At 40.1% G+C, this 24723-nt stretch overlaps 1 protein-coding gene across 1 annotated transcript; it reads left to right on the forward strand.

Moving 5' to 3' along the window:
* Positions 1-375: 375 nt before the first annotated feature.
* Positions 376-24722, forward strand: upf1 (UPF1 RNA helicase and ATPase). Its single transcript, XM_061738591.1, has 24 exons — positions 376-728; positions 2355-2497; positions 3568-3657; positions 3941-4108; positions 6269-6449; positions 9092-9253; positions 10413-10497; positions 10689-10787; positions 10932-11040; positions 11142-11301; positions 11500-11618; positions 11740-11904; positions 12321-12435; positions 14704-14847; positions 15104-15317; positions 15433-15550; positions 17031-17187; positions 17421-17563; positions 17848-18022; positions 18216-18297; positions 18428-18592; positions 20342-20559; positions 21025-21147; positions 21985-24722. Exons 1-23 carry the CDS (start codon positions 558-560, stop codon positions 21142-21144), a joined length of 3303 nt encoding a protein of 1100 aa, XP_061594575.1. The 5' UTR covers positions 376-557; the 3' UTR covers positions 21145-21147; positions 21985-24722.
* The last annotated feature ends 1 nt before the right edge of the window (position 24723 follows it).

Genomic DNA, 24723 nt, shown 5'->3' on the forward strand with positions numbered 1-24723 from the left:
AAATAAGACAAATATTCTTGTTAAGATTTTGGGTTTTTGCAGTGTATTATGTCAGATGTGCTGTATTATTGCCACCTTCCACCTAATACCATTGTTTTGTATTGCTCTAAGAAAGGTCTTCTGCGGCTGCCTGTTTGCGAGATAGAGTTGAAAATGTCAAAATGCTGTATTAAAGGAAGGCTAAAACTTTTATTCCTTGTCCCCCACTGGATTTATTCTCTAAAATGTTACTGTTTATTGTCACCCCCAACTATGAAACGGGATTTTCGCCTCTGCCTCAGAGTGAGACCTCAGAGTGAGACATCCTCCCTCATAAGCGATCTGTGTCGCCCAGCCTCCCGCTGACGTCAGTCGTCGCGCGGCGCAGCGACGCCGTCACCGACTGTTGGACTGTTGCTCCTCGACGCTTCCGACGACTCGGTTCTTGTTATTTCGGGTCGGAGCGCCGCCGCGGAGCTCTGCAAAGACACACACCGACCACCAATCAACCAACGAGGACCTTAAGTCCCCGTGTAGCCCCTAGCAGCGCGTGTAGACGCCAGCAGGCTCGGGTCGAGATGAGCGTGGAGGCGTACGGGCCGAGCTCCCAGACCCTCACCTTCCTGGACACGGAGGAGACGGAGCTGCTCGGAGCGGACACGCAGGGATCCGAGTACGACTTTACCGACTTCACGCTGCCCAGCCAGACCCAGACCCAGGGCCACAGCCAGAGCCAGCTGGACGGACAGGTTCGGGTTCTGCTCTCTGTCTAACTCTGGTGTAGCTGCAGCTGCTAGCGCGGCTAACCTGCTATTATGGGATGTAGCCTTGCTTAGCCGGGGAAAGCCTGATTTATGGTCCTGCGTTAAGTCGACGCCGTAGGGTACGCGGCGACGTGGTTCCCTACGGCGTAGATCTGCGTTGGTGTAACGCGGAACCATAAATCAGCCTTTAGCCGTCGTGGCTCGTTTTGTTTTTCACCCATTCAAATGCATTGGGAGGGAAAGGGATTATAATTATAATTATAACTTTAAATCTTTATTTGTGCGTACAACAAAAAATAAGTTTTTGTTTTTGTAGCAGTTTGTGGAATTAAACTGGAATGGTTTGAATTTGGAGTTAAAAGAATGTACAAACTTAAAACAATTTAAGAAGGGAATATAAAGAAGTAGTGTATAAAAGTGAAGGCTGTGTTTAAAGTTCATCAGCTGTCTGCTATTTCATCATGTTGTCTTTGTATGTTTATATACTTAGATATACGTATTATATTTATGTCATAGTTATATTTATGATAGAGCTTACATCTGGTATTAAACAGGTTATTTTTGTAAAAATGATATATATTTATACAAATTAGTGTATAATATAAAAAGTAAATACAGACATATAATTTGTGTTTAGTTGTGGCTCGTTTTGTTTTTCACCCATTCAAATTAATTGGGAGGGAAGAGGGTTATAATTATAATTTAAGGGGTAACCTAAACTTCAAATCTTTATTTGTGCGTACAACAAAAAAGAAGAAGTTTTTGTTTTTGTAGCAGTTTGTGGAATTAAACTGGAATGGTTTGAATTTGGAGTTAAAAGAATGTACAAACAATTAAGGAAGAAATATAAAGAAATAGTTTATTTGAGGTATAAAAGTGAAGACTGTGTTTAAAGATCAACACCTGTCTGCTTTTTCGTCATGTTGCCTTTGTATGTTTATATACTTAGATATACGTATTCAATTTATATCATAGTTATATTATATTTCTGATAGAGCTTACATCTGGTATTAAACAGGTTATTTTTGTAAAAATGATATATATTTATCAGAATACTTTATTGTCAGTGTACCTGGGTACAGTGAGATTTGAAGCAGCATCAAGACAAATAGCAGTAGTGCAAACAATAAGAAACATAAAGCAATAAGAAATATGAATGATATAAAAAATATAAAAAAGGTGCATTTGAATAGTTTTTTTTACAGATGACAGTATATACATATGTAGGAATATTGCACAGAGTCCGAGATAAGTATTGCGCAGTTAAAAAAGAGTTAACTATACAAATAAGTGTATAGTATAAAAAGTAAATACAGACATAATTTGTGTTTAGTTGTGGAAAGGGGGTACATGTAACTGAAATATGTGTTTTGATGTTGTTTTTTTTCTTTATGTGGTGGAATGCCCACCTGTATTTGTTTTCTCATCTTTTTTCTTGTTTTTTATACATGTTCGAAATAAACAAAACAAACGAAAGCCAAGCACGGATATGAATCCGATAATCAAGGACGTTATTTTGGGATCTATAACATTATGTCAACTTAATTCCCCCCCATCCCGCGTTGTTCATCGGTGGCGGGTTTGTTGTGTAAAGCGTGTGCTGTGCTGCAGGTAAATGGTCCAGATGAGGTCCTGCACAACGGGGGAGTCGACGAGTCCGTCGTCAAAACCAGTCAGTTGTTGGGCGAGCTGAACTTTGAGGAGGATGAGGAAGACGCGTACTACACCAAAGACCTACCTGTGCACGCTTGCAGGTACTGTGACGTCAGCCAGACCATGTGTGATTGGCATCTGAGTGATTGTTGCATTTAATTATTCATTATGCTCTGAATTTTGTCTAGTCCCCTAACTTATTATGGCGTATTTTGTTACAGCACTTGTTTTTGACCATAATCCAACCCATACTGATTATATGCCATCTCGTAAAATGTATCTATAAAAAGTCACAATCCCCACAAACAGCCAAACCCGTCTGTCACCTTCATGTTTTTTAAATACTGTTTACTTTTAAAATTTTATGATCAGCACAGTGTCAAGAGTGTGGCATGTCCTGCAGGTACTGTGAAGTGAACCAGACCACATGTGATGTGCATCAGAGTGGATGTTGAAGTGATTGTTGCATTTATTCATTATGCTCTTAATTTTATCTACTCCCCTAATTTATTATGGAGTATTTTGTTACAGCACTTTGTTTTTAAACAACATCCATACTGATTATATGCCATCTCATACAATGTATCTATAAAAAGTCACAATCCCCACAAACAGCACACATGTTTTCAAATACTGTTTACTTTTAAAGTTTTATGATCGTTGCACTGTCAAGAGTCTGGTATATCCTTAAAGAAACAAAACAGAAAATGCATGCAAAGTAATTTTGAAAACAATGGTGCACATTATTCATTTTTAACAGTTATGCTTAAGAATTTTTTTTAATTGAATACGCTTTAAAGTGGATATAATCTTTATACATAAGTTCACAACGCTTGAAGCTAAAAACAAGTGGTGACATATTAGAACTTTGTTTACTTTATTGTGATTCCTCGGTTAAAATTTCCAAACAGATGTAGCAGCGTGTTTAAAAAGTATGCACTAACTTGGTTATTGTTACCCTTATACTTTAAGAAATAAGTTTAAGAGTAACTTATAGAGTTAGCTTTACTGTTGGATAATGCATGATTATTTTTGAATCTGTAATATGCACGTAACATAGTAATATTCAGCCTCCTAACATTTGATGATGTTTGTTGTTCAATCTATGATATTTATACAACGCATGTTCTTACTCAATACCGACAATCTCAACTGTTGTTTGGTTTTGCAGCTACTGTGGTATCCATGACCCAGCATGTGTGGTATACTGCAACACCAGCAAGAAGTGGTTCTGTAATGGACGTGGCAACACATCTGGCAGGTGTGTAGTCTCCTAATGAATGAATGACAGTTGCACATCTGTATGATGTTATGTCTATACCTTTTCAATTGTATGTCCTGTTGACCAAGCACCCAGTGATAGGAAATCAATGCTGACCCCATATTTCTATTTTATTTTTTCAACAACATTGAAATGGTCTGTCTTGTTTTTATCCTCTGGCTCAGTCTGGTGTATTAGCAATAATCAATAGAGCAATCCAAAGCTCTCTGAGTTTTCATTGAGCATTTCATTGGTTGTTTCACTCCCGCTTTCTAACTTCCAGCCACATTGTGAACCACATGGTGAGGGCCAAATGCAAAGAAGTAACATTGCATAAAGATGGACCCCTGGGAGAGACAGTGCTGGAGTGTTACAACTGCGGCTGCCGCAACGTCTTCCTTTTGGGCTTCATCCCAGCCAAAGCTGATTCTGTGGTTGTGCTTCTTTGCAGGTAAGTGTCAGTTTGGGTCACACTGTTAGCCACTTTCTTTGTCCTTATACTCCCAAGCCTCGACATTATAGTTTCTTTAAATTTGTTACATTCTGTCATAATTTTTCATGAAAGATGGATAAACCTCCAATAATCTGAATATGTATATTCTTACTTGAAATTGGGGAATTTGTCATGATGTTTCTTTGTTAGGAGTTACTAAGGTTAACTGCATAGTTGTATGGTGGTTAGAACCATCGCCTGACAGGAAAAAGAGTCCTGATTTAATCTTAACTGGGGCCATTTTGCGTGATGTTTGCGTGCGTTCCTTAGGCCTGCAGGAGTTTTATTTATGGATACTTCCGCTACACCCACACTCCAATGGATTGGCAACCTGTGGGGGCATCCAACCTTGTCTCCTGTAACAGTGTGGATAACCACCCTGCCTCTCTCCCCCAGCCCTCAATTCTGCATCTTGAGTATAGGAGTCTGTATAGAAAATAAATTATTGAATGTATTTAGGTTATAGTACTGTGATGGTGAGCATATCAGCTCTGCTGTCTGGGTTATTTTCAGTTGATTTAAGTTTACATTTAAAATGGACTATGTATGAAAATAGACCCTGTTCATTGATATTGTGCTTAATGGTCCACAAACTACAGTACATTTGTCTGAAGCCAGAAGATTATCAACTTTTACACGAAATCGCGGTATAAAGACCGTGATATGCCTCCGCTTTACAGCTGTGCAGTCTCAAAAATCAGACAGGCACAGTTTTCCCTCCCTGGTGTGTGCTTTGACAAAGTATTATGGCGTTCTGCAATTCTAGGGCCGTTCCTTTCCTCAGGTTTGTGGTCTGTGGCCATTAACAAGTTTCTAATGTCTCTGGTTAGTGGTCACTAACTGCTGTATTCAGTCAGTGGTGAATAATTTTGAAGAAGAAAAAAAAAAAGTTTCTACCTTGTTTTAGTGAGACACACACACACACACACACACACACACACACACACACACACACACACACACACACACACACACACACACACACACACACACACACACACAGCATTACTGGACAGAAATTTAGAGATGTTCTGTTAGCAGATTTTCTCACTTTGATACTAATTCTGATAACTGAGCTTTAGATATCGGCCAAAACCCAGTACAGATCTGATACCTTTTTATTTTTGTTTTATCTAGTTTTTTTAATTGCCAATAAAAGCATCTTTTTCATGAAGTTTGTAGAAATTATTTTTAATTAACGTCAAACAATGTTGATATATGAATACATATATTTTTAAAAATATTTTAACAAAATAATACATTTTTTCAAATAAGAAACTAACTTTTTTTTTCATTAACATAAAATAAAGAATAACTAGTAAATAAATAAATCTTGGCTTAAAACTTAAAGTGCAACCACAGATATTTAGAATGAAAAGGCATTAAAAGTTTGAACACACTGGAGGTTTACATGTCCTCCATAAAGCTGATTGTTTGCACTTCGTTTAGCTGACATGAAACATGTTCACTCAGTCTTCCAACTGTTTGGAGAAAGCAGTTCTGAGTTGTATTTCCAACCTGGGATTGGAGCTCCAGATGTTCCTGTGGTTCCTCTCTCTTCCCCTTGAGTTCCCCAAATAGAAACAGGAAGTAGCCAGATATTTTAATAAATTAGTCAAAATATTCTACAGTAAGGTTGTGTGCAGGTTTCTCGCTTATATGTTATTTCAGCCTATTACCTCCTGAATGGACACAAACCAGATCAGTACATCATCCAACAATTGCAGTGTTTTTGTAGTTCTGTTGGGTAGACCTGACACCTTTTTGATCTTTTATCTGGAATATAAAGTGCAAGAAGTCATGTAGCAAAATAGAAACACAAATGACTTTGTGCACGATTGTCCCTTTCTGCTCTTCCCTGCTCAAAGCTTAGTGAAGGAGACATAAAGATCATGACAAAGGTGGACTTCAAGTTTAGTGGTAGCTTATTTGACTACCCAGTTATTATGGATGAATACTTGAGTCTGAATGAGAGTGAAAGGGGGGGTGAATTCTGTAGCCGGTGATGTGCATAAGAGAAGACATTAAAATGGGTAAAAATGTATGTTCCAATACTCCTGAGCAACCACAAATGTAATCTGATTCTGTTACACACACCGTTTGTCTTTTTTCTTGTAGGCAGCCATGTGCCAGCCAGAGCAGCCTGAAGGATATCAACTGGGACAGCTCACAGTGGCAACCCCTGATCCAGGACCGCTGTTTTCTGTCCTGGCTGGTGAAGATTCCATCAGAGCAGGAGCAACTTCGAGCTCGTCAAATCACTGCTCAGCAAATCAATAAGCTGGAGGAACTCTGGAAGGTATGCACGGTCTCTTCTCATCAGGGGTTGTTTGCAACGTCACGTGGCTGGCACTCTCTAGGGCCTTGTGGTCAGAGACTGTAACCGCTTTTGCATTGGCAGATATCCCACGTTTAACAGCTGAATCTAGCGTGCCCTTTTTTATATTAACTGAGACGGGGTAGCGTGTTGAGCTGGCCCCGCAAATAACTCCTCTGAGGCTACACGTAACCGCAGGTCAGGACTAATATAAACAGAAGTGACATGGGTTGGCGGGTCGTGGATGGGATTTATAGCTGACAAGACGAGGATGTCGGCGAGCTCCTCATCCACGGAGCTGTGAACTTCATAAATCGGAATATTACAGAACTGTAATCTGCAGCTGGCAACAAAAAGACAGACCATGGCTTTACAAGAAAAAACCTGGCTCATTAACAAACTGAAGAGCCCCAGAAAGAAGTTCTTTGCCGTCAACAAACGCAACAGAAGGAGTGGCAGAGGGGGGACTGCTGGTCATATTTGTGCAACATGATCTGGGGAAGTTGGTACACAATTCCTGTTGCTGTTCAGCATGGATCTGCCCTCCGCTCCATCTCCTGCATCAACCAGCTCTTCTGATGTTGGCGAAGCCAGCCAGGCCGACCAAACGGACAGCGGGCCGTTATGTTGCGTAGTACCACTCGTTAACGCCTCCCGAGTCGTCTTCCCTCCCCTCAACTCTGCTTCAGGCACCGGGAGGCAATAACAGGCCTTGGCATGTACATTGTGCAGCATGCATTAAACATGCATTTTTCATCCAGGGATAATAACTGGGTTTAATCTAAAAAAAACCTTGTGTAATACCCAAAGCAGACCATGATGCAGCTTGACAAGATAATTTTAATGGTGCTTCTGTAGCAGGTAGGTTGAGAGGACAGGGGGACATCTGTGCCTTGTTGATGAGGGCTGGGGTGTTCGTTCCAGAAAACGTTATCAGGATATTCCCACCAAAAACCTGGTGCTGCTGATTCTCCACTACAGGACTGTTGGTGGTCATTGGGGGTTGTGATGGTATTGGTGAGCTGTCCTGAAGTCAATAACAGTCACTTGGCTTTTTCAATGTTTAGTGAGAGTAGGGCTGGGCGATATATCGAGATTTTAATATATATCGATATATTTTCAAACGCGATATGGTACAAGACAGTATCGTTTATATCGATTTAAATTTTTTTTTAATTTGATATAGCTTATTTTGTGACAAATTGACTTGAATGTTTTATTTGAGATTTGCACAAATGTTTTGTTATTTGCACAACTGTCAACCTCAGTGGAAAAGTCTGCCTGTGACTGTCTACATTGTATTAATTGTACAGTGTATTTTAATTTAATTGTTATGCAGGAAAGGGATATTTGTTTTATTTTATTAAAGAAGCATTTTTATTCTATATATGCAGGCAGTTTATTTTTATTTCATTTGTTTTATACATTTTGATATTGTGCAGACCTCTGTTAATAAAGGAACCTGTGTGACATTTGGCACGAGGCTTTGTATTAAAACTGATTGATTTTTTAAGGGTTTGCCTCAGAAAAAAATGAAGCTAACAGAGATGCTATGCTATAATGCTTTGGGGGAAACCCCAATTATGGCACAGAAAAAATATCAAGATATATATCGAGTATTGCCATTCAGCTAGAAAATATCGAGATATGACTTCTGGTCCATATCGCCCAGCCCTAAGTGAGAGGTTGCCCCCTTACACCACCTTTTCAGATGTTGAACTTCTTCTCTGTGTGGTGTTTCATCTTCCTTTCTGATGAGACCCACCACTGCAGTATTATTGGTGAACCTGAAGATGCGGTCTCAAACCATCACTGGGTCTGTCTAAAAGGGAGGGCTCACTGTCACAGACTTCTGTCAGTGGTTTGTAATCTGTGATGGTCTGAATTTCCCTCCACAGAGGGTGTATGTCTTTGGTGTAAGAGCAGTTTGTTTCAGTTCCCATTGTGTGCTGCCGCTTTGCTCTCCTGATGCCCTGGCGCAAGTTAGCCCTTGCTTCCGTTGGGACTGCTCTTCTATGAAAATCTCATGATCTGAAAGTGGTGTTGCTCTTTTTAAATCAGGCATCATCGGGCGTGGTGTTATCCAGCCTTGACTCTGACAGCAAAGACACAACAGTCCCTCATGCCATGCTGGGTGGATTTCCATAATTTTGTTTATCGTCCAAGGAGCGCACTTTTTCAAACGGGCTGACTGGGACTGAGGGTCTGGACAGATTTGCTTTTGCCCTGGCGTGGATGTGCCTATGCTTTCTGAACTTCAGTCCTCTGTAGCACCGTTTGTGGAGCCTCCTTCTCCTCATAGTTGTCAGAGGGGAGGTCACGGTCACAGGGCCTGGTAAACACAGTCGCCCCAGGCATGCTAATTCTGCTGTCAGTCTGCTGCTAAGTAGCTATGTAAATAGAATCGTACAATCTGCGATGTTGTTAAGTGTGTAATAGCAGCTGGCAGTCGTATTTCAGTGGGGAATAAGTTAACACAATTTCAGGTGATGACATACCTCTGGGAGATGCAGTCAAACACTTAGTAAACACACATGTCTACAGACTTGGAGAGGCCACTGTGACTGTTAACAGCCCTCTTTCAGCCTGGTTAGTTGCTGAAACGTTTGTGTTTGTCCCAACAGGACAATCCCACCGCTACCTTGGAGGACCTGGAGAAACCCGGTGTGGACGAGGAGCCTCAGCAAGTGCTGCTGCGCTATGAGGATGCTTACCAGTACCAAAACATCTTTGGCCCTCTGGTGAAACTGGAGGCTGATTATGACAAGAAACTTAAGGAGTCACAGGTAACTTGGTACCATTTCTACTACAGATATCCAGTAGCTTACAAAGTGTAGTCAACCAGGAGGATACTTAGTCATCTAGAAATTAATAGAGTAAGAGAAACCAAGTTTTTGGGTGTCATGCTGGATGAGAATTTGAATTGGAAATCACATATCAATTATACAAAGATAAAAATATCAAAAACAATTGCTCTGTTACACAAAGTTAAGGATTTATTGGACAACAAAGCATTGTACATTTTATATAACACTCTGATTGTTCCATATCTGACCTACTGTGTTGAAGTTTGGGGAAATGCCTGTAAAACATATATTCAATCAATTTTCATTCTGCAAAAAAGAGCCATAAGGATAATTAGTAGAAAACGATATAGAGATCCAACAAATCCATTATTCCTTCGGTTAAATTTGTTGAAATTTCATGAACTAGTAGACCATAGTATTCTGCAAATTATGTTTAAAGCTCATAAAAAAACTTTACCAATCAACATTCAGAAAAGATTTGAAAAAAGAAAAAGCAAGTATAACTTAAAAGGAACAGAGATTTTTATAAAACCAAGATGCAGGACAAAATTGATGGAACGTTGTGTTTCTGTGAAAGGAATCAATTTATGGAACAATCTGAACAAAGAAAACAAAGAATCCAAATCAAACATTACATTCAAAAGAACAATTAAAGCTGTATGTTAAGGAAATATAACGAAAAATGTTGAGTTTGATTGACATACCCGTAGGCGGTGGTAATTTTATTTAATGTTATTTTAATTTTATTTTAGTTGTTTTTATTCACTTAGTTGTTTTTTTTTATTTATTTATTTATTTTTTATTATTATTATTAATTTATGTTATTTGTGAAAGGGGCAGATCAGATAAGATTCTTCTTCTATCTGCTCCCTTTTCATTCATAAGTTAGGAACATTTGTATTTGTGTTTGTATTAATTTGTTTAGTTTTTTGAATGAAATAAAGAATCTAGAAATGTACTATGTGTTAAGAACCGTAACAATGTATTATCAAATAACAATTTATTATCAAATGTTGTGTTAATGAGACCTCCATTGGAGTTCCATTAATTGTTTGATTGTATAATAATTTATCTTGCCAAACTAATTTATATTGCATATTAAATTGTGATATATATTTATTCATTTTTGTTTCCCCAGACCCAAGACAATATAACAGTCAGGTGGGATCTAGGACTGAACAAAAAGCGGATTGCCTATTTTACACTCCCCAAAACGGATTCAGGTTATGTTCACTTTCTCTGTGGTGCAGATGTAGCCCCTCCCCTTCTAACCTCAGCCTTCACAACAGCAGACATCCTCCCCCATCCCTGCATCTTTTTATGCCATTAATGTTTTTGTTTTATTTGGTATGTCATCATCAGCGTAAATAGTTTCATAACTTTGGCTCTTTTTTTCTTCTTCTTTTGACTCCAGATATGAGGCTGATGCAAGGTGATGAAATCTGCTTGCGTTACAAGGGAGACTTGGCACCGCTGTGGAAGGGCATTGGCCATGTCATCAAAGTCCCGGACAGTATCCTTTCCACTGTAGCTGCAGCTACAATACATGTTCTGCCAATGTGGTCTGCCTCACCCTACCCCTATTAACACCCTCATCACGACCTAGCGTGGACAAATAATTCAAGAATAAGCTTGGCTTTTCTTAACAGCTCTAAAGATTATGGTGATGAAATTGCCATTGAGTTGCGAAGTGGGGTTGGAGCACCCGTGGAAATCCCACACAACTTCCAGGTGGACTTTGTATGGAAATCCACTTCTTTTGACAGGTATGTTCAAATTTTGTTGCCCTTAAATTCCATATATGATAAAATTATTTAATCAGCTGCAAATAAGGGAGTGACTCATGATTGTCTGTCCATTGTTGCAGGATGCAAAGTGCCCTCAAAACCTTTGCTGTTGATGAGACCTCTGTGTCTGGCTACATCTACCACAAACTTCTGGGCCATGAGGTTGAGGATGTCACCATCAAGTGCCAGCTACCAAAGCGCTTCACTGCCCAGGGTCTGCCTGACCTCAATCACTCACAGGTCAGACATTAATACACAGTTCTTTGGAATTAGTGTTACTATGTTCATTTAAATAAATAGCATTTAAATGAATAGCTTTAACCAGATAACGTATCTCCTGTTATTTCTATTAGTTACTAGTTTTTTTTTTTTGTACTTTACATAACTGTTTTAAACCTCGTAAAACAGATATCATTTTTTTCCGTTGGGTGTTTTTAGGTGTATGCTGTGAAGACAGTGCTCCAGAGGCCTCTCAGTCTAATCCAGGGTCCTCCTGGCACTGGGAAGACTGTTACATCTGCCACAATTGTATATCACCTTTCCCGGCAGGGCAATGGGTGAGGATAAATTTACCTGTACAATTCTTTTGACTTTTAAAACTTGCAAAGATATTCTTAATTCTTTCATGAGATGATCCTCCAGTTCTCATCCTCACTATATGTTGCATGTGTCCTGCAGACCAGTTCTGGTCTGTGCCCCCAGTAACATCGCTGTGGACCAGTTGACTGAGAAGATCGACAAGACTGGACTGAAGGTTGTCCGGCTGTGTGCTAAAAGCCGGGAGGCCATCGAGTCCCCAGTATCTTTTCTGGCACTCCACAACCAGATCAGCAACATGGACAGGTCAGTATAAACAAGCAGTGCTTCAGTTGATCCATTATAACTCTTTTATTATTAATAATTGTTATTGTTGTTGTACCACTTTCCCATCTACATTTGAGCTAAATTTAACCTTTCATATTCTTGCTGTGGGAGTTTTGTGTTTTCATCTCTGTACCTGTCTTGGCACATTAAAAAGGGCTTATATTAAAGCATGGGTAGTTCTGTGAGAGGTGTAATCATGTGCTCAAGCATAATCTCAACTGTTGCAGACACAAGTACATTTCTTTTAATTAGGGTTTCTCCAATCAAATCCATGCATCGATTTTCAACAGTAATTTGATCGCACATTACCTTAGTTATGTAGGTCTTTATGAACTAGACGAGGTTCTCTGTTATGGCACTTAATGTATTTTGCTAAATGTACTTTGTCTCTGTAGTATGCCAGAGCTTCAGAAACTGCAGCAGCTAAAGGATGAGACTGGAGAGCTTTCGTCTGCTGATGAAAAACGCTACAGAACTTTGAAGCGCACAGCTGAGAGGGAACTGCTGATGGTGAGGAAATACTCAAGTTTTTCATTTTAAATGATACTGGCCATTTCATGTATGACAGAAAAAAACAATAGCTTTGTTGAGTTGGAGCAAATCTGATATTTATTTTGAAGAAAAATTCTTTGATGTGACAGTGTTCAAATTTACGCATGCATCATCCACCATGGTACTAAGGCCGCGTTCAGACTGCAGGCAAATATCCGATTTTTAGCCCATCCAGATTGAAACTGGATGACTCTTTTGAAGTCTGAACAGTCCCAAACCGCATGATATCCGATTTTTGCAAACCAGATGGAAACCACCTCCAGGAGGTAGTTTCATATCCGATCCATATCTCATTTGGGCAGATGCGTGTCAGTCTGAACAGCTCCAAACACTCAGATCGGATATGACTGTCCCAGACGCTCCAAACCACCCGCCCATTTCCAGTTGTGGAGCTACTCATCCTTTCTCAGAGAGCATGTACAATCTCTGATGTCACGTCAAAAACTATTATTTGTAGTTTGAGTGTTGCAAATTCACATTACAAATCATGTTTTAATAGCAGAAAAAAAGACCGCATTTCCACGTAGGTGCGGGTCGCCGCGTACCTTACGCCGTAGGCTCTGCGTTGGTGTAACGCGGAACCATAAATCAGCCTTCAGTCGCGCTGTAAGCCTGAACCTGCAGCCCGTCAGCCCCTCTCCTCCTAGGAGGAGAGGGGCTGGAGCGGGGGGGCTGCCAGTTATTAATTGCTGGTTCGTTTTGTTAACTCTGAGCTTTGTTGGTTGGTTTGTTAGTTTGCTGGTGGTTTTGTTCTGAACACTTTTCTCTGTTTCTCATTTTGGACGCCGGGTCCCTCCGCCGATCACACAACTTTTGCTGTATGCGTTCATTGTTGTGTCTAAAAATGATGCGCAGTGTCGACCCAATCAGAAACGGTACAGATATTTTGGGATGTTTTATATATATAAAAGAAATACATGACTTCACACAATACACGCGCTGGGTGACGCCTCCGCTCCGACGTCGTTGCTACGGCAACCCGTCAGATCAGTCAGTGATGTGGCCCAGTCTGAACAGAGCCAGATCCGATATGGACACTTGCTAAAAACAGTGTGGACAGTCAGCCCTGAAAATCGGATATGAGAGGGAATCAGATATATATCTGATTTGCCTGCAGTCTGAACGCGGCCTAAGAGTGTTCATTGTTAAAAAATGATAAGAAAAATAATATTTTCCTCCCTCTTCCTTTTGAACTTAACCAATCTGTAAAAAAAACAAACTCAATTAGTGGCTCAAAAACATATGATCCAAACCGTGAGGTATGTGACCCGTTACAGCTCCAGTTGATTCATATGAACGCTGGTCAGACTTTACCCTGCCAGATGGCTTGCAGGACGAGTAGTTACGGTAATGTATTTTTTGGAGCCTCACACAAATTCATAGGTGTAAGAAGAGTTTACACTCATCTGCCTTCTTATGCAATTACAATGATTTCCACTTTCATCTATAGTACAGAAATGTCTTAAGCAATAACCGAAATTGTGATTGGGAAAAAAGTACTTCCCATACAAAACAAAACTGCTGAGAACCTCAGAATAGCCTTGGCCGACTACAGGTGCAGACTACTACTCCGCCCAAACAAAGATTACACCAATGTGAACACCAATGTTTTCTCTACTAGAATGTATCTTCCTCTACGCTTTACTTTCAGTACACTCCTCTGTTTCATTGTCATTCTGCATCGAGACGCCTGATGTATGTTCTGACCCTTTTGTATGCAGCTGTTTAATCAAATCTACCAAATCTGAATCATCTCTCAAGTATTATTCTTGGTAACTTGGATACTCAGTTCTCAACCCGGAGATTCACTTAGTCGGAAAGAACGTGTTGAAGAGGTTTAGCAGGTTTTTCCACAAACGTAATCACCACAGAAAGGTCTGTGAGGGGTTCTGCCATCCTCAATGTGTTTATAAGAAAATTATTTCATCAATTTATGTTTGCATCTTTGTCCAGGGGTCACTTTTTAGACCAGTGTTTAATATACAAGTGACTGGTCAGCTGTAGAGAATTAGTCTGAATTTGTCAGTATCATCCCAATTTCATGGGTGAACTTAGTAGTTGTAAAGGACAGGAGTGTTTGAAAAACCAGTAGGATGAGGTGATTAAAATATGCCAAGTAACAGAAAAGAATCAAATAAAGAATACTTTTCTTTTTGTAAACCTGTAACAAAAACAGAACTGCTGCTTGCAATGTTCCTGAGAAATAATTCTCCTGTATTCCATCAGAACGCTGATGTGATTTGCTGCACCTGTGTTGGGGCTGGGGATCCCCGTCTGGCCAAGATGCAGTTCCGCTCCATCCTGATTGATGAGAGCACTCAGGCCACTGAGCCGGAGTGTATGGTCCCCGTGGTGCTGGGAGCCAAACAGGTACCAAAATAAACGCAAAGCCCAAACAAACTTCTCATCTCTATGCTTACTTGTCAAATGCAAATCAACTGTTATACGTATGTCGGTTGTTTTCCCTGTAAAAAATAAATAAATAAATGCATTAGAGCATTGATGCAATTACTCCTACACTGACTTGTTTTACTCTTTGTTTAGCATATTCAACAACTTGTATGATTAATGTAATTATCAACTTGATCAATTGTCTCACTTTTGTGTTGGACTTGCCTCCTCCCAGCTCATCCTTGTGGGTGACCACTGCCAGCTGGGTCCCGTGGTGATGTGTAAGAAGGCAGCCAAAGCAGGTCTGTCTCAGTCCCTATTTGAACGTTTGGTGGTTCTGGGAATCCGACCAATCCGCCTGCAGGTCCAGTACCGCATGCATCCGGCTCTCAGTGCCTTCCCCTCCAACATCTTCTATGAGGGCTCCCTACAAAATGGTGTCACTGCAGGTTTGTTATGACTTTTGTCTCTTTTGAGTAGGCAAATACCTTTTTACCTGGAGTGTATGCATCAGCAAAAACAGAAATAAAAAAAATGTGTAAAAATTGTTAATGTTCTCCCCAGCTGATCGCATCAAGAAAGGCTTTGACTTTCAATGGCCTCAGCCAGATAAGCCCATGTTCTTCTATGTGACTCAAGGTCAGGAGGAAATTGCCAGCTCTGGAACTTCGTACCTTAACAGGTAACATCACACATTTCCTTGAGTTAGTTTGCGTAATTTAAACCACAGATCTAAATAATTCATAATGTTCTCTACAAAAAACAACAGCAATGACATTACAGTATATAGCACCTTTCTAGTACAAGGACAATTCTTTTACAACTCACATTAAAACCTTTTGGGCAGAGAAAATCATTGAAAGGTGCATATTAGATTAAATTTCTTTTTTTTTTTTTCAAGGTTTTTGTGGCACTAGTGGCCTTTATTGAGAAAGTAGGTAGACAGGAAATTAGTAGAGAGAGGCGGGGGCATTGCAATATAGAGCAACAGGCCGGGACTCGAACCTGCGCTGCATTTCGGCTGCCTCTATTTGCAGCCTCGTGGTTTCACTCAAATCTATCACAGATGAGGGCTCAGCTCTGTCCTCACGGCAGCAAACGGGTGCTACCCCAGTCTTCGTCTCTGTCTTATTTCCCCTTATAAGTTTTGTTTCGCTTTATATGTTTTATCATGCGCCTTATAATGCGGTGTGCCTTATGTATGAAAATAGACCCGTTCATTGATATTGCGCCTTATACTGTGCTGGTACATATTTGTAAAGGTTAAAGTTACCTGCAACAGTGCTTCATTTCTCCTCCCCACTGCTCTCTCTCTGACTCTCTTTCATAAATGACAGGTGTTACGTCGGCCCCTGCCCTCTAAATGCACACACGCCAAATTGATTTAAGATCCAACGTAGAAGGAATTCTTGTTTTTTTTTTACGCTCATCAACTAGAATTTTGACTTTCATACTTTCTCTCAAAAACTTTTAGCAACTTTTACTTATTTACTTAAAGGGATCTAGTGAAAATTAATTTATGTACACAACAGTCTCTTTGTGCTGCTTCTTTCTGCTTCAAGCACAGGGAGGCAGAGTGAACAGTGTGGGTATGATTGTAATAACAGGTGCACTCCCAGTACAGTACTGAGTAAAGCTCAGGGTTTAGCCAGGCTTTAAGTGTCAAAGAGAATATGATGTGACTTTTAACTGATGTTTTACTCTTCAGTTGGACATTATGTCACATGAGCACTTGTATTTGTGATACAGTGTTTTAACAAGGTCGACCACTATCTAAATGAGGGATCTATAGCAGCTGTGAGGCTAAGGCGAGGGGAATGTAAATATTTGAGAATGAAATTACCAGTCAGGTTTTTTTTTTCTTTTGATCAGTTTGTTGTGTGCTCTTGTGAGCTCTCTCACGTGGTAACAATTTACTTAAAGATTTGGTGATGTGTGGTTTTTAAGGGTGGTTTGACTTTAAAAGACTGGAAAAAAGAATGTAATAGGTGGTGTGTCTTCTGTTATATTATTTTTTTCATAGGTAAATTTGCACAGAAACAAGATGAAAGTAATGTTGTTTTTCACTGAAATATTGTCAACATGAGATCTGCGTTAACATATTTGCAGCAGTTTTCCGCCAATATGTTAGACGGGAATTAACTAACGTTGATGTTTTTAAGGACTGAGGCAGCCAACGTTGAGAAAATCACCACCAGGTTGCTGAAAGCAGGAGCCAAACCTGATCAGATTGGAATCATCACCCCGTACGAGGGTCAGCGCTCGTACCTTGTCCAGTACATGCAGTTCAGTGGCTCCTTGCACACAAAACTCTACCAGGTACCAACACTCCAGATCATGCTCAACAATGAAATTTACTATTTGTTTGTTTTTTTTCTTTTCATTTTTCTTCCTTACCACACATTTGTCACTGCCTGCAAACACTGTTAGTAACTTAATAATATCCCGCATGAGCTGATACTCTGGTTTTCATGTCATCACTTCCTCTATGATGCTGGACAGTATTTGTTTTACTTACGATGAACTCTCCCCTTGTGTTACTTACCTTTTAGCAAGTGGAAATTGCCAGTGTGGACGCCTTCCAGGGAAGAGAGAAAGACTTCATCATCCTGTCTTGTGTCCGTGCGAACGAGCACCAGGGCATCGGCTTCCTGAATGACCCTCGCCGTCTCAACGTGGCGCTGACCAGAGCCAAGTAAAAACCTCCTTGGAATAATCATGAAATCCCTTTGATGGAGTCAGAACAACACTTTGTCAGCTGCTTAATTTATAATTTATAATTTAAATGTCCTCCTAGAATCTTACTAGGAATTACACAAATCTGTTTTAGTTTTACAGTCAATATTGGACGTGACTTATTTCTGTCTAGATGTGTACAGTGAGAATAATCAATTCACTTTGATTTCTGGATTCACACATTAACTGGATGATTGCAGTAGCAACACGACTGAACTGAACTTGTTCTACGTGTGTGTGAAGGTACGGTGTGATAATTGTTGGGAACCCAAAGGCCCTCTCCAAGCAGCCGCTGTGGAACAACCTGCTGAACAACTACAAGGAGCAGAAAGTTCTTGTTGAAGGACCCCTGAACAATCTTAGGGAGAGCCTCATGCAGTTCAGTAAACCCCGCAAACTGGTCAACACCATCAACCCTGTGAGTAAAACTGTGTTTGTACTTTGGGTTCGTACATCATCGACGAAAAACTGTCTGACCACATTTTTATAGAAGGGTTTTGTGATTCTTTTTTCTTACCAAATGTTTTAGAAAATAAGTAGATTTATTGGATCACTAATTAGAACATCTGTGAAAGATGCAGCTGTTCTAAATGATGACTGGTGTTTTTCAGGGGGGACGCTTTATGAGCACTGCCATGTACGATGCACGCGAGGCCCTCATTCCTGGTTCTGCCTACGACCGCAGCAATGCTGGTTAGTCACTTAACATCTCTGAGGGTTTTGATCAAAGAAGACGGTTAATGTTGCTCTTTAGGATGGGATTTTTTTTTCTTTTCTAATTTATACTTTAATGAAACTGATCCTCGCTTTTAAATTCTTTCAGCTGGTCGTCCATCGAATATGTATTTTCAAACCCACGACCAGATTGGGATGATTGGGGCAGGCCCTGGTCACATGGCCGCTATGAATATCCCAATACCGTTCAACCTAGTGATGCCCCCGATGCCTCCACCCAGCTACTTGGGCCAGACCAACGGCCCTGCTGCAGGTAAAGCTGCAGCCTTTAAAGACAATCTGCTTAAATCAACATGTGTAATGAAAATGCTTTAAGACTTTCATTAAGTGAAAACTTATTAATGTAAGGGTGCCCTCACATTGCTCCAGTCTCAGTAGTGCTTGAAGATGAGTAATGCTTTCACATACATCAGCAGGTCATTATATTAAGGGTCAGATATTATGTTTTATGTTCAGCACTTTGTTTCCGCTGTTGTGCTAAAGTGCTCTACAATAAAGTTGAGATAAGTTTTGATCCCTATTCATTTTATCAAGGACCACAGAAGAGTAATTGTGCTTTAATTATGACTCAAATTCTTCTGTTTCTCCGTGAGCACCATGTTTGGCTTCGTCAATTGAATTTAAATTTGTAGGTGCAAAATCTGCTTGTATGAGCAGAAAGTTGCTTTAAGACAAAAAATTGTGGAAGCTCCAGGCATGCCTGTTCTTGCTTAGTCTATTGTGCACCTCTTTAACATGATAGCCTGAAAAGGGGTTTGCTTAGAGTTTCAGTCTATTTTGAACCTATGAAAGTCAGGCAGAGGGTTTACTTGATGTAAAGGGATTGAAGAGCAGTACATGCATAACATTGAGGACACTAAAGACTTTGTTTTTTATTTTTTATTTTTTTTCCTGGTCAGATACAGGTTTTTCTAGATTACACCGCTAAGTTTTTAAATGATTATCACAAGAAACGTCCGCATTTACACATGATGCATACATGCCCTTTCCGACACATATGCAACCATGCTGTGCCAAAGTATTTCTTTCCAACTGTGTCAGAGATCAGAAACGGTGTTGTGCTAGAACACAGAAATGAGTACTCACACGAGCCAAACAAACCAAACCTTGGAGGTCAGTGATACATCGGCACTGTGCGGGTGGCCTTGAGTGCACCCTAAAACTTAAAGGGGACCTATTATAGCATCTAATACCTATTTTTAAAAGGCCTTGAATGTCTTAAAAAAAGTTTTTGATTGTTTTTGCTAAATAAATGAGAAATTCAGCCTCTAAACCATGTCTTTATCATCCCAGTCTCTAACCTCATTATCTATGCGTAATTCTGAGTGGGCGGGGCTATGATAATGAGGCTCTGTGCTGATTGGCTGCCTGAATGACGCGATACACCGCTACGAAAAAATGGCGGAAGCTCCGTCCGGCGGAGTTAGTTGTGGGCGTGGTTTCACGCATCAGAGGCCAACCGATGTAAATCGCTCCGTTGTTACGTAACGACAGGAGCAGAATCTGAACGGCTCGTAGATCCACATCACACTGGACGGCTCATCCGGGCGGCTGTACAGACACTGCAGAATTTGGTTGCTTTCCTCCTCCTCTGAGTTGGCAGGCTGAGGGGAGACCACTTTATATATGTTTAAGCAAGAAAAAACATGTTTTTCATAATAGATCCCCTTTAAGTTATGTCGACAGATTATGGCCAAAATACTCAGGCTTGTTACTTCATCTGAATCAAATTAGCTAATTTATTGCAGTAATGCACAAATCTGAGGTTGCAAGCGAACACATCCATAAAGTTAGATGCCCTAACGTTTTCACCCCCTCCATATAGGATACATCAAATAATTCATTGATTGATTATGGCACTTGATTCTTTTTAGAACTATATACTTGCATATTTAATTGATGATTATTTCAGTTTTCTCATGTTCACCTATGATCTTTTCTCTTTGTCGCTCTCTTTAAATTTTTTTTAATGTATTTATTTACGATTATTTTTAATATTAAGGTCGTGGTGCCATGAAAGGTAAACCTGGCCGTAGCGGGCGACAGAGGGTCCGTGGCTCTGGACACCAGGCCAGTCAAGGTAACGGACCCCACAGCCAGGTCAGCATGGACGGGGCCTCCCAGTCCTTCTCTCAGGGGCCACTGACTCAAGGTTACATCTCCATGAGCCAGCCCTCTCAGATGAGCCAGCCCGGCCTCTCCCAGCCCGAGTTGTCTCAGGTACCACACACTGTCCCATGCACACAGCAGATACACCACATATTTCTGACTAAGAGAGGATTTCTTTATTGTGTTGATTATCTAGAGGTTCATAGTCTCCAAGCTGATCAGTCGGCAAATATTCCCTACTGAAACCATTCAAATTTATTTTCTCCACCTTTACATTGTTTTCATGATACCCTGCTCCAAATTATCATTGGCTTGTCAAAGTCTTCATCACCAGCAGCATTTGATGGTTCTTTTCAGCTTTTTTGTGTTTTTGTTTTGTTGAATTTCATGTTGACATCCGTATTTAACTAAATACCCAGATGGTATTGTTTATGTTCATAATTTGAACTGAATAATTATAAGTGAAATCAATTACCAAACGGTCTATATCAGAGAAGAGGTTATGAATGGACTGACGATGGTTGAGGAAATGTCCTGTCTCTAAAGATGCATCTGCCATTATTTTGTTCTCTCCAGGACAGCTACCTGGGTGACGAGTTCAAGTCCCAAATCGATGTGGCTTTGTCCCAGGACTCGACTTACCAGGGTGAACGTGCGTACCAGCATGGCGGGGTGACCGGACTGTCACAGTACTAAAGTGTAAGTATGTCAAGTGTGCTGTTAGCTGCAGTTTGGCACGTTTGTTTCTAGTGATGCACCGATTGTTCGGTAACCGAAATTGTTCGGCCGAAAATGGCAAAAAAACACTTTCAGTGTTCGGTGGAATAAGTGGGGGAAAAAAACGAACAATTAATAAAGCGTTGTAAAAAAAAGGAAATAGACTGGCCGCTCCGTCCCGTAACGTTGCGCACTACATAAATCGTTGGCCAACCAAAAACTAACCCCATAAGAATTTTACCTAACATTCACCAGGAGGTGGAACCAAAACAACATAATGCTGGGAAATTAAAAAATGTTCTTATGTTCAATAAATATTTTCTACCTTGTAATTTTGTAAAAGATTTTTTTCTTTGAAAAGCATGCCTAAATCAAATGTATTTGATTTATGCAATGGTGAAAAAATTGGCAAAATAAATGAAAAACCGCTGAAGAACCATGTTCGGTATTGTTTGGTATTCGGCCAAGTGTTTATTATTATTTTCGGTTTCGGTTTCGGCCACAAATTTTCATTTCGGTGCATCACTATTTGTTTCTTAAAGATGAATCTCAGTTAATACTTGAACTTGGAAACAGTTTCACCGTTTTTGTATCACATGCTAGTATAGTTATTCTTATAATTTATTAAATAAAAGTGGTATTTTAAAAAATGTATTGGGGACGTATTAGGTGTTTTTATCTTAGTAATTGTTAATTAACTAAAATCACAGAAAAGTAAGTAAAGAAAAGAAAGAAAGTAAAGGTATTTCTGCAGTAGGCATATAGTTGGGGAATTTCTTAATAGTATTTATTTTTTAGTCCCTGTTTTGTGTCTTCCAGGTTACCTGAGGAAGGGAGCTAGGCTTAAGCTGAGCTTAGTTCATCAGCTTTTTAATCTGGGAAATAATAAAAACATAAAATGGATACCTGTTTTCCTCTGCTACATCCGAAGCACCACCAAGTGAAAGCGACGGGATAGCAAAACCAAACGAATGACCAGAGAGAGAAATAAGAGGCTAGAAGAAGAAGAGAGCACTAACAGATGCGCAGGGAGATGGAGAGGCCGCGTGAAAAAGCGATAGGCAGGAACCGCTGCCCGTGCATAACGAAGGAGGGAAGTCGAGAAGATGGCAGCGTCTGGTCGGGCTGCTGAGGGAAACAGAGGAGAGATCAACAGTCTCTCCAAGAGAATCCAAGAGGTTCAGCCCCCCAACAAAATAATCCACCCACCACCGTAGCGCCAGTCAAGTCTCGCACTTGACTTCAGATGAGGATCAAAGCTTTTCAGATGAATTTGAGGAATTCATTCTCCAAACCTGGACAGGAATGGTTGCAGAAAGCTTTCAAACAAGCGGCACAAAAAAAGTCCCCATGCTGGATATTGGTTGTGTACCAACCTGCGATATGTCCCAGACTATTTTGAATTAGGTTTACCATGGGAGGATAATCTTCTACTGGGCCCAAAAACCTCGGCAGCCTCTGAAGGAAGAAGCAGTCGACACACCCTCTCAGAGAAGAAATGATTAAAAACTGGTTTCTGTGCTTGAGTCTGATTGGAATACCTTTCATTTGCCTTGAGAACCACTGGCTCATTCACAAGGTCTCTAATGGGGTGGTTTCGACCACGTGTCACCGGTGGAAAGGCATGTGGATTTCAGACTTTATTCTTTTTTTTTTTGGTTCTGTTTTTTCTTTTAAAGCATGAGACGCGAGTTCCACCAATATCGCAGTCCTCATGGGACAGTTTTTCCTTCTCTGAAGTTTTTTTTTCTTATCACAGAGCACAAAATCGCAAAAAAAAAAGTTGGAAACTATCAAACATGACCAGCATTGAATATTCAGCCCAGTGTCATTTGATGTTTCAGTCAAGGGTTTTTCTTCTAGCTTTGAAAAGCAGGGATAACTGATGGCTTGCTGAGCTTGATGACCACCTTTTCTTTCTTTTGTTTTTTTGTTGTTTTATTTTTTTAGACCGAATGCTTAAGATTGGCAAATGCTTGGATACTTTGCGCTGAGTGATTACTCAGGCAGTGTTGGACTGTCCACACCCATCAAACGAGTCCTTGCTTGAGGCGAACAAAAGTAAACAAGGGGGATTAAAGGATGGTGGTAGATGAGGCTCACAGGCAGTCGTGCCAATCAATCCACCTCGAAGTAGAAAAGGAAGGTGGCTGATTGAGAGGGGAGCAAGCTCTATGAAATGTGAGGAGAAAATATTTAGAGGGAAACGTGTGGCTTTTGGACTTAGTCCAAACAGAACACCACAGTTGTTTGTAAAGGCCAAGCCCAAGAGAGAAAATTCACATCAACCAAGACAGCCAGGTAGGTGGAAATATTGCTAAAATATTAATAGTAAAAGTAAAAATAAATTGATATATTGGGTTGTAAATTAACCCTATAATTGGAAGGAAAAAGAAAATCTGCAAAATCTGAAAGACCTTTGGTACCATGTGGATTAAAATGCAGTGTACAAGCCATCATTGGTGATCAGATGATGGTGAGGAGATGACACCAGAATCAGTGCCTATAACCAGTAAACCTTCAGATAAACAGCTGCAGCACAAGCATGAATGTAGTTTAAAACCAGACTACCAGCATATTCAGACCTTCCAAACAGCAGAGGGCTCAAGAAACCCACAGGAAAGGACTTTAATTTTTTTTAATTTATTTAAATAAATTATGTCAGGTAAGGACGAGGGCAGTGAATTTAACAGCTGGGTTGGGCTGATGGCAAAAAGCCACCTTCCTTCTCTGTGGAGTTAAAACAGGCTGGTAGAATTTCCTTTTTATTTTTTCTTCTCCAAAGCTTCAGTGGATGTTTGATTTTGTGCAAAGCTGTTTTGCCTGCATTGTGTTGTTATTAGACTTCCTCCTGAGATTAATGATGATAAACCTTCCTGGAGAGCTGTGAAACACAACCCCAAGTTTATCTAGACTTTGCTTTAGTTATAATTACTGCTGTGTGCATCACTGTTACGATCATTTGACCATTTTGTGTAGTTTTACTAAAACCTGTCTTTTGTAACAACTTGCTGACTGTAGGAATGAGGCGTAAGCCGTTTCCTTTCTTCAGAGACTTTTGTACCTTCCTCAAACTCTCCAAGGGATTGTAGTTTTGTAACTCTTCGAGGAGAGACACTTTCTGCACACGGTAAGAATGTAGTCCTCGGTTGTTTCTCACCTGCTTCTCATTTCCTACACATGACAATCATGCTCCATATTGTCACCATTTTTAATTGACTTAGAAATAGTTTTGTTGATATTGTGGTAATCTCATCTGTGCTATGTTATTTTAACGCATCAACCCGCTCAACTTAACTATGTTATAGCTTTAAAGAAAAAAAACTGCTTTCCTGATATTGCTTTGAGGTTTTTCCTTCATCTGAGCCACAATCAATTGCAACGTAGTAGCGATTCAGTTATTGATTTGTTGTCAAAATGTTTGCATCCAAACTGAGGGACTAGAAACGTCAGTGTGATGTTAATGCATATTTGAACCGATGAGTCTTCTTTGCAGTGATGTTTCACCAAACGATGGTTCCCTTGTTCAACTGAATCAATAAAGATTTTCAATTTCAG

This window comes from Cololabis saira, chromosome 13, assembly GCF_033807715.1.
Source record: "Cololabis saira isolate AMF1-May2022 chromosome 13, fColSai1.1, whole genome shotgun sequence".
NCBI lineage: Eukaryota > Metazoa > Chordata > Actinopteri > Beloniformes > Belonidae > Cololabis > Cololabis saira.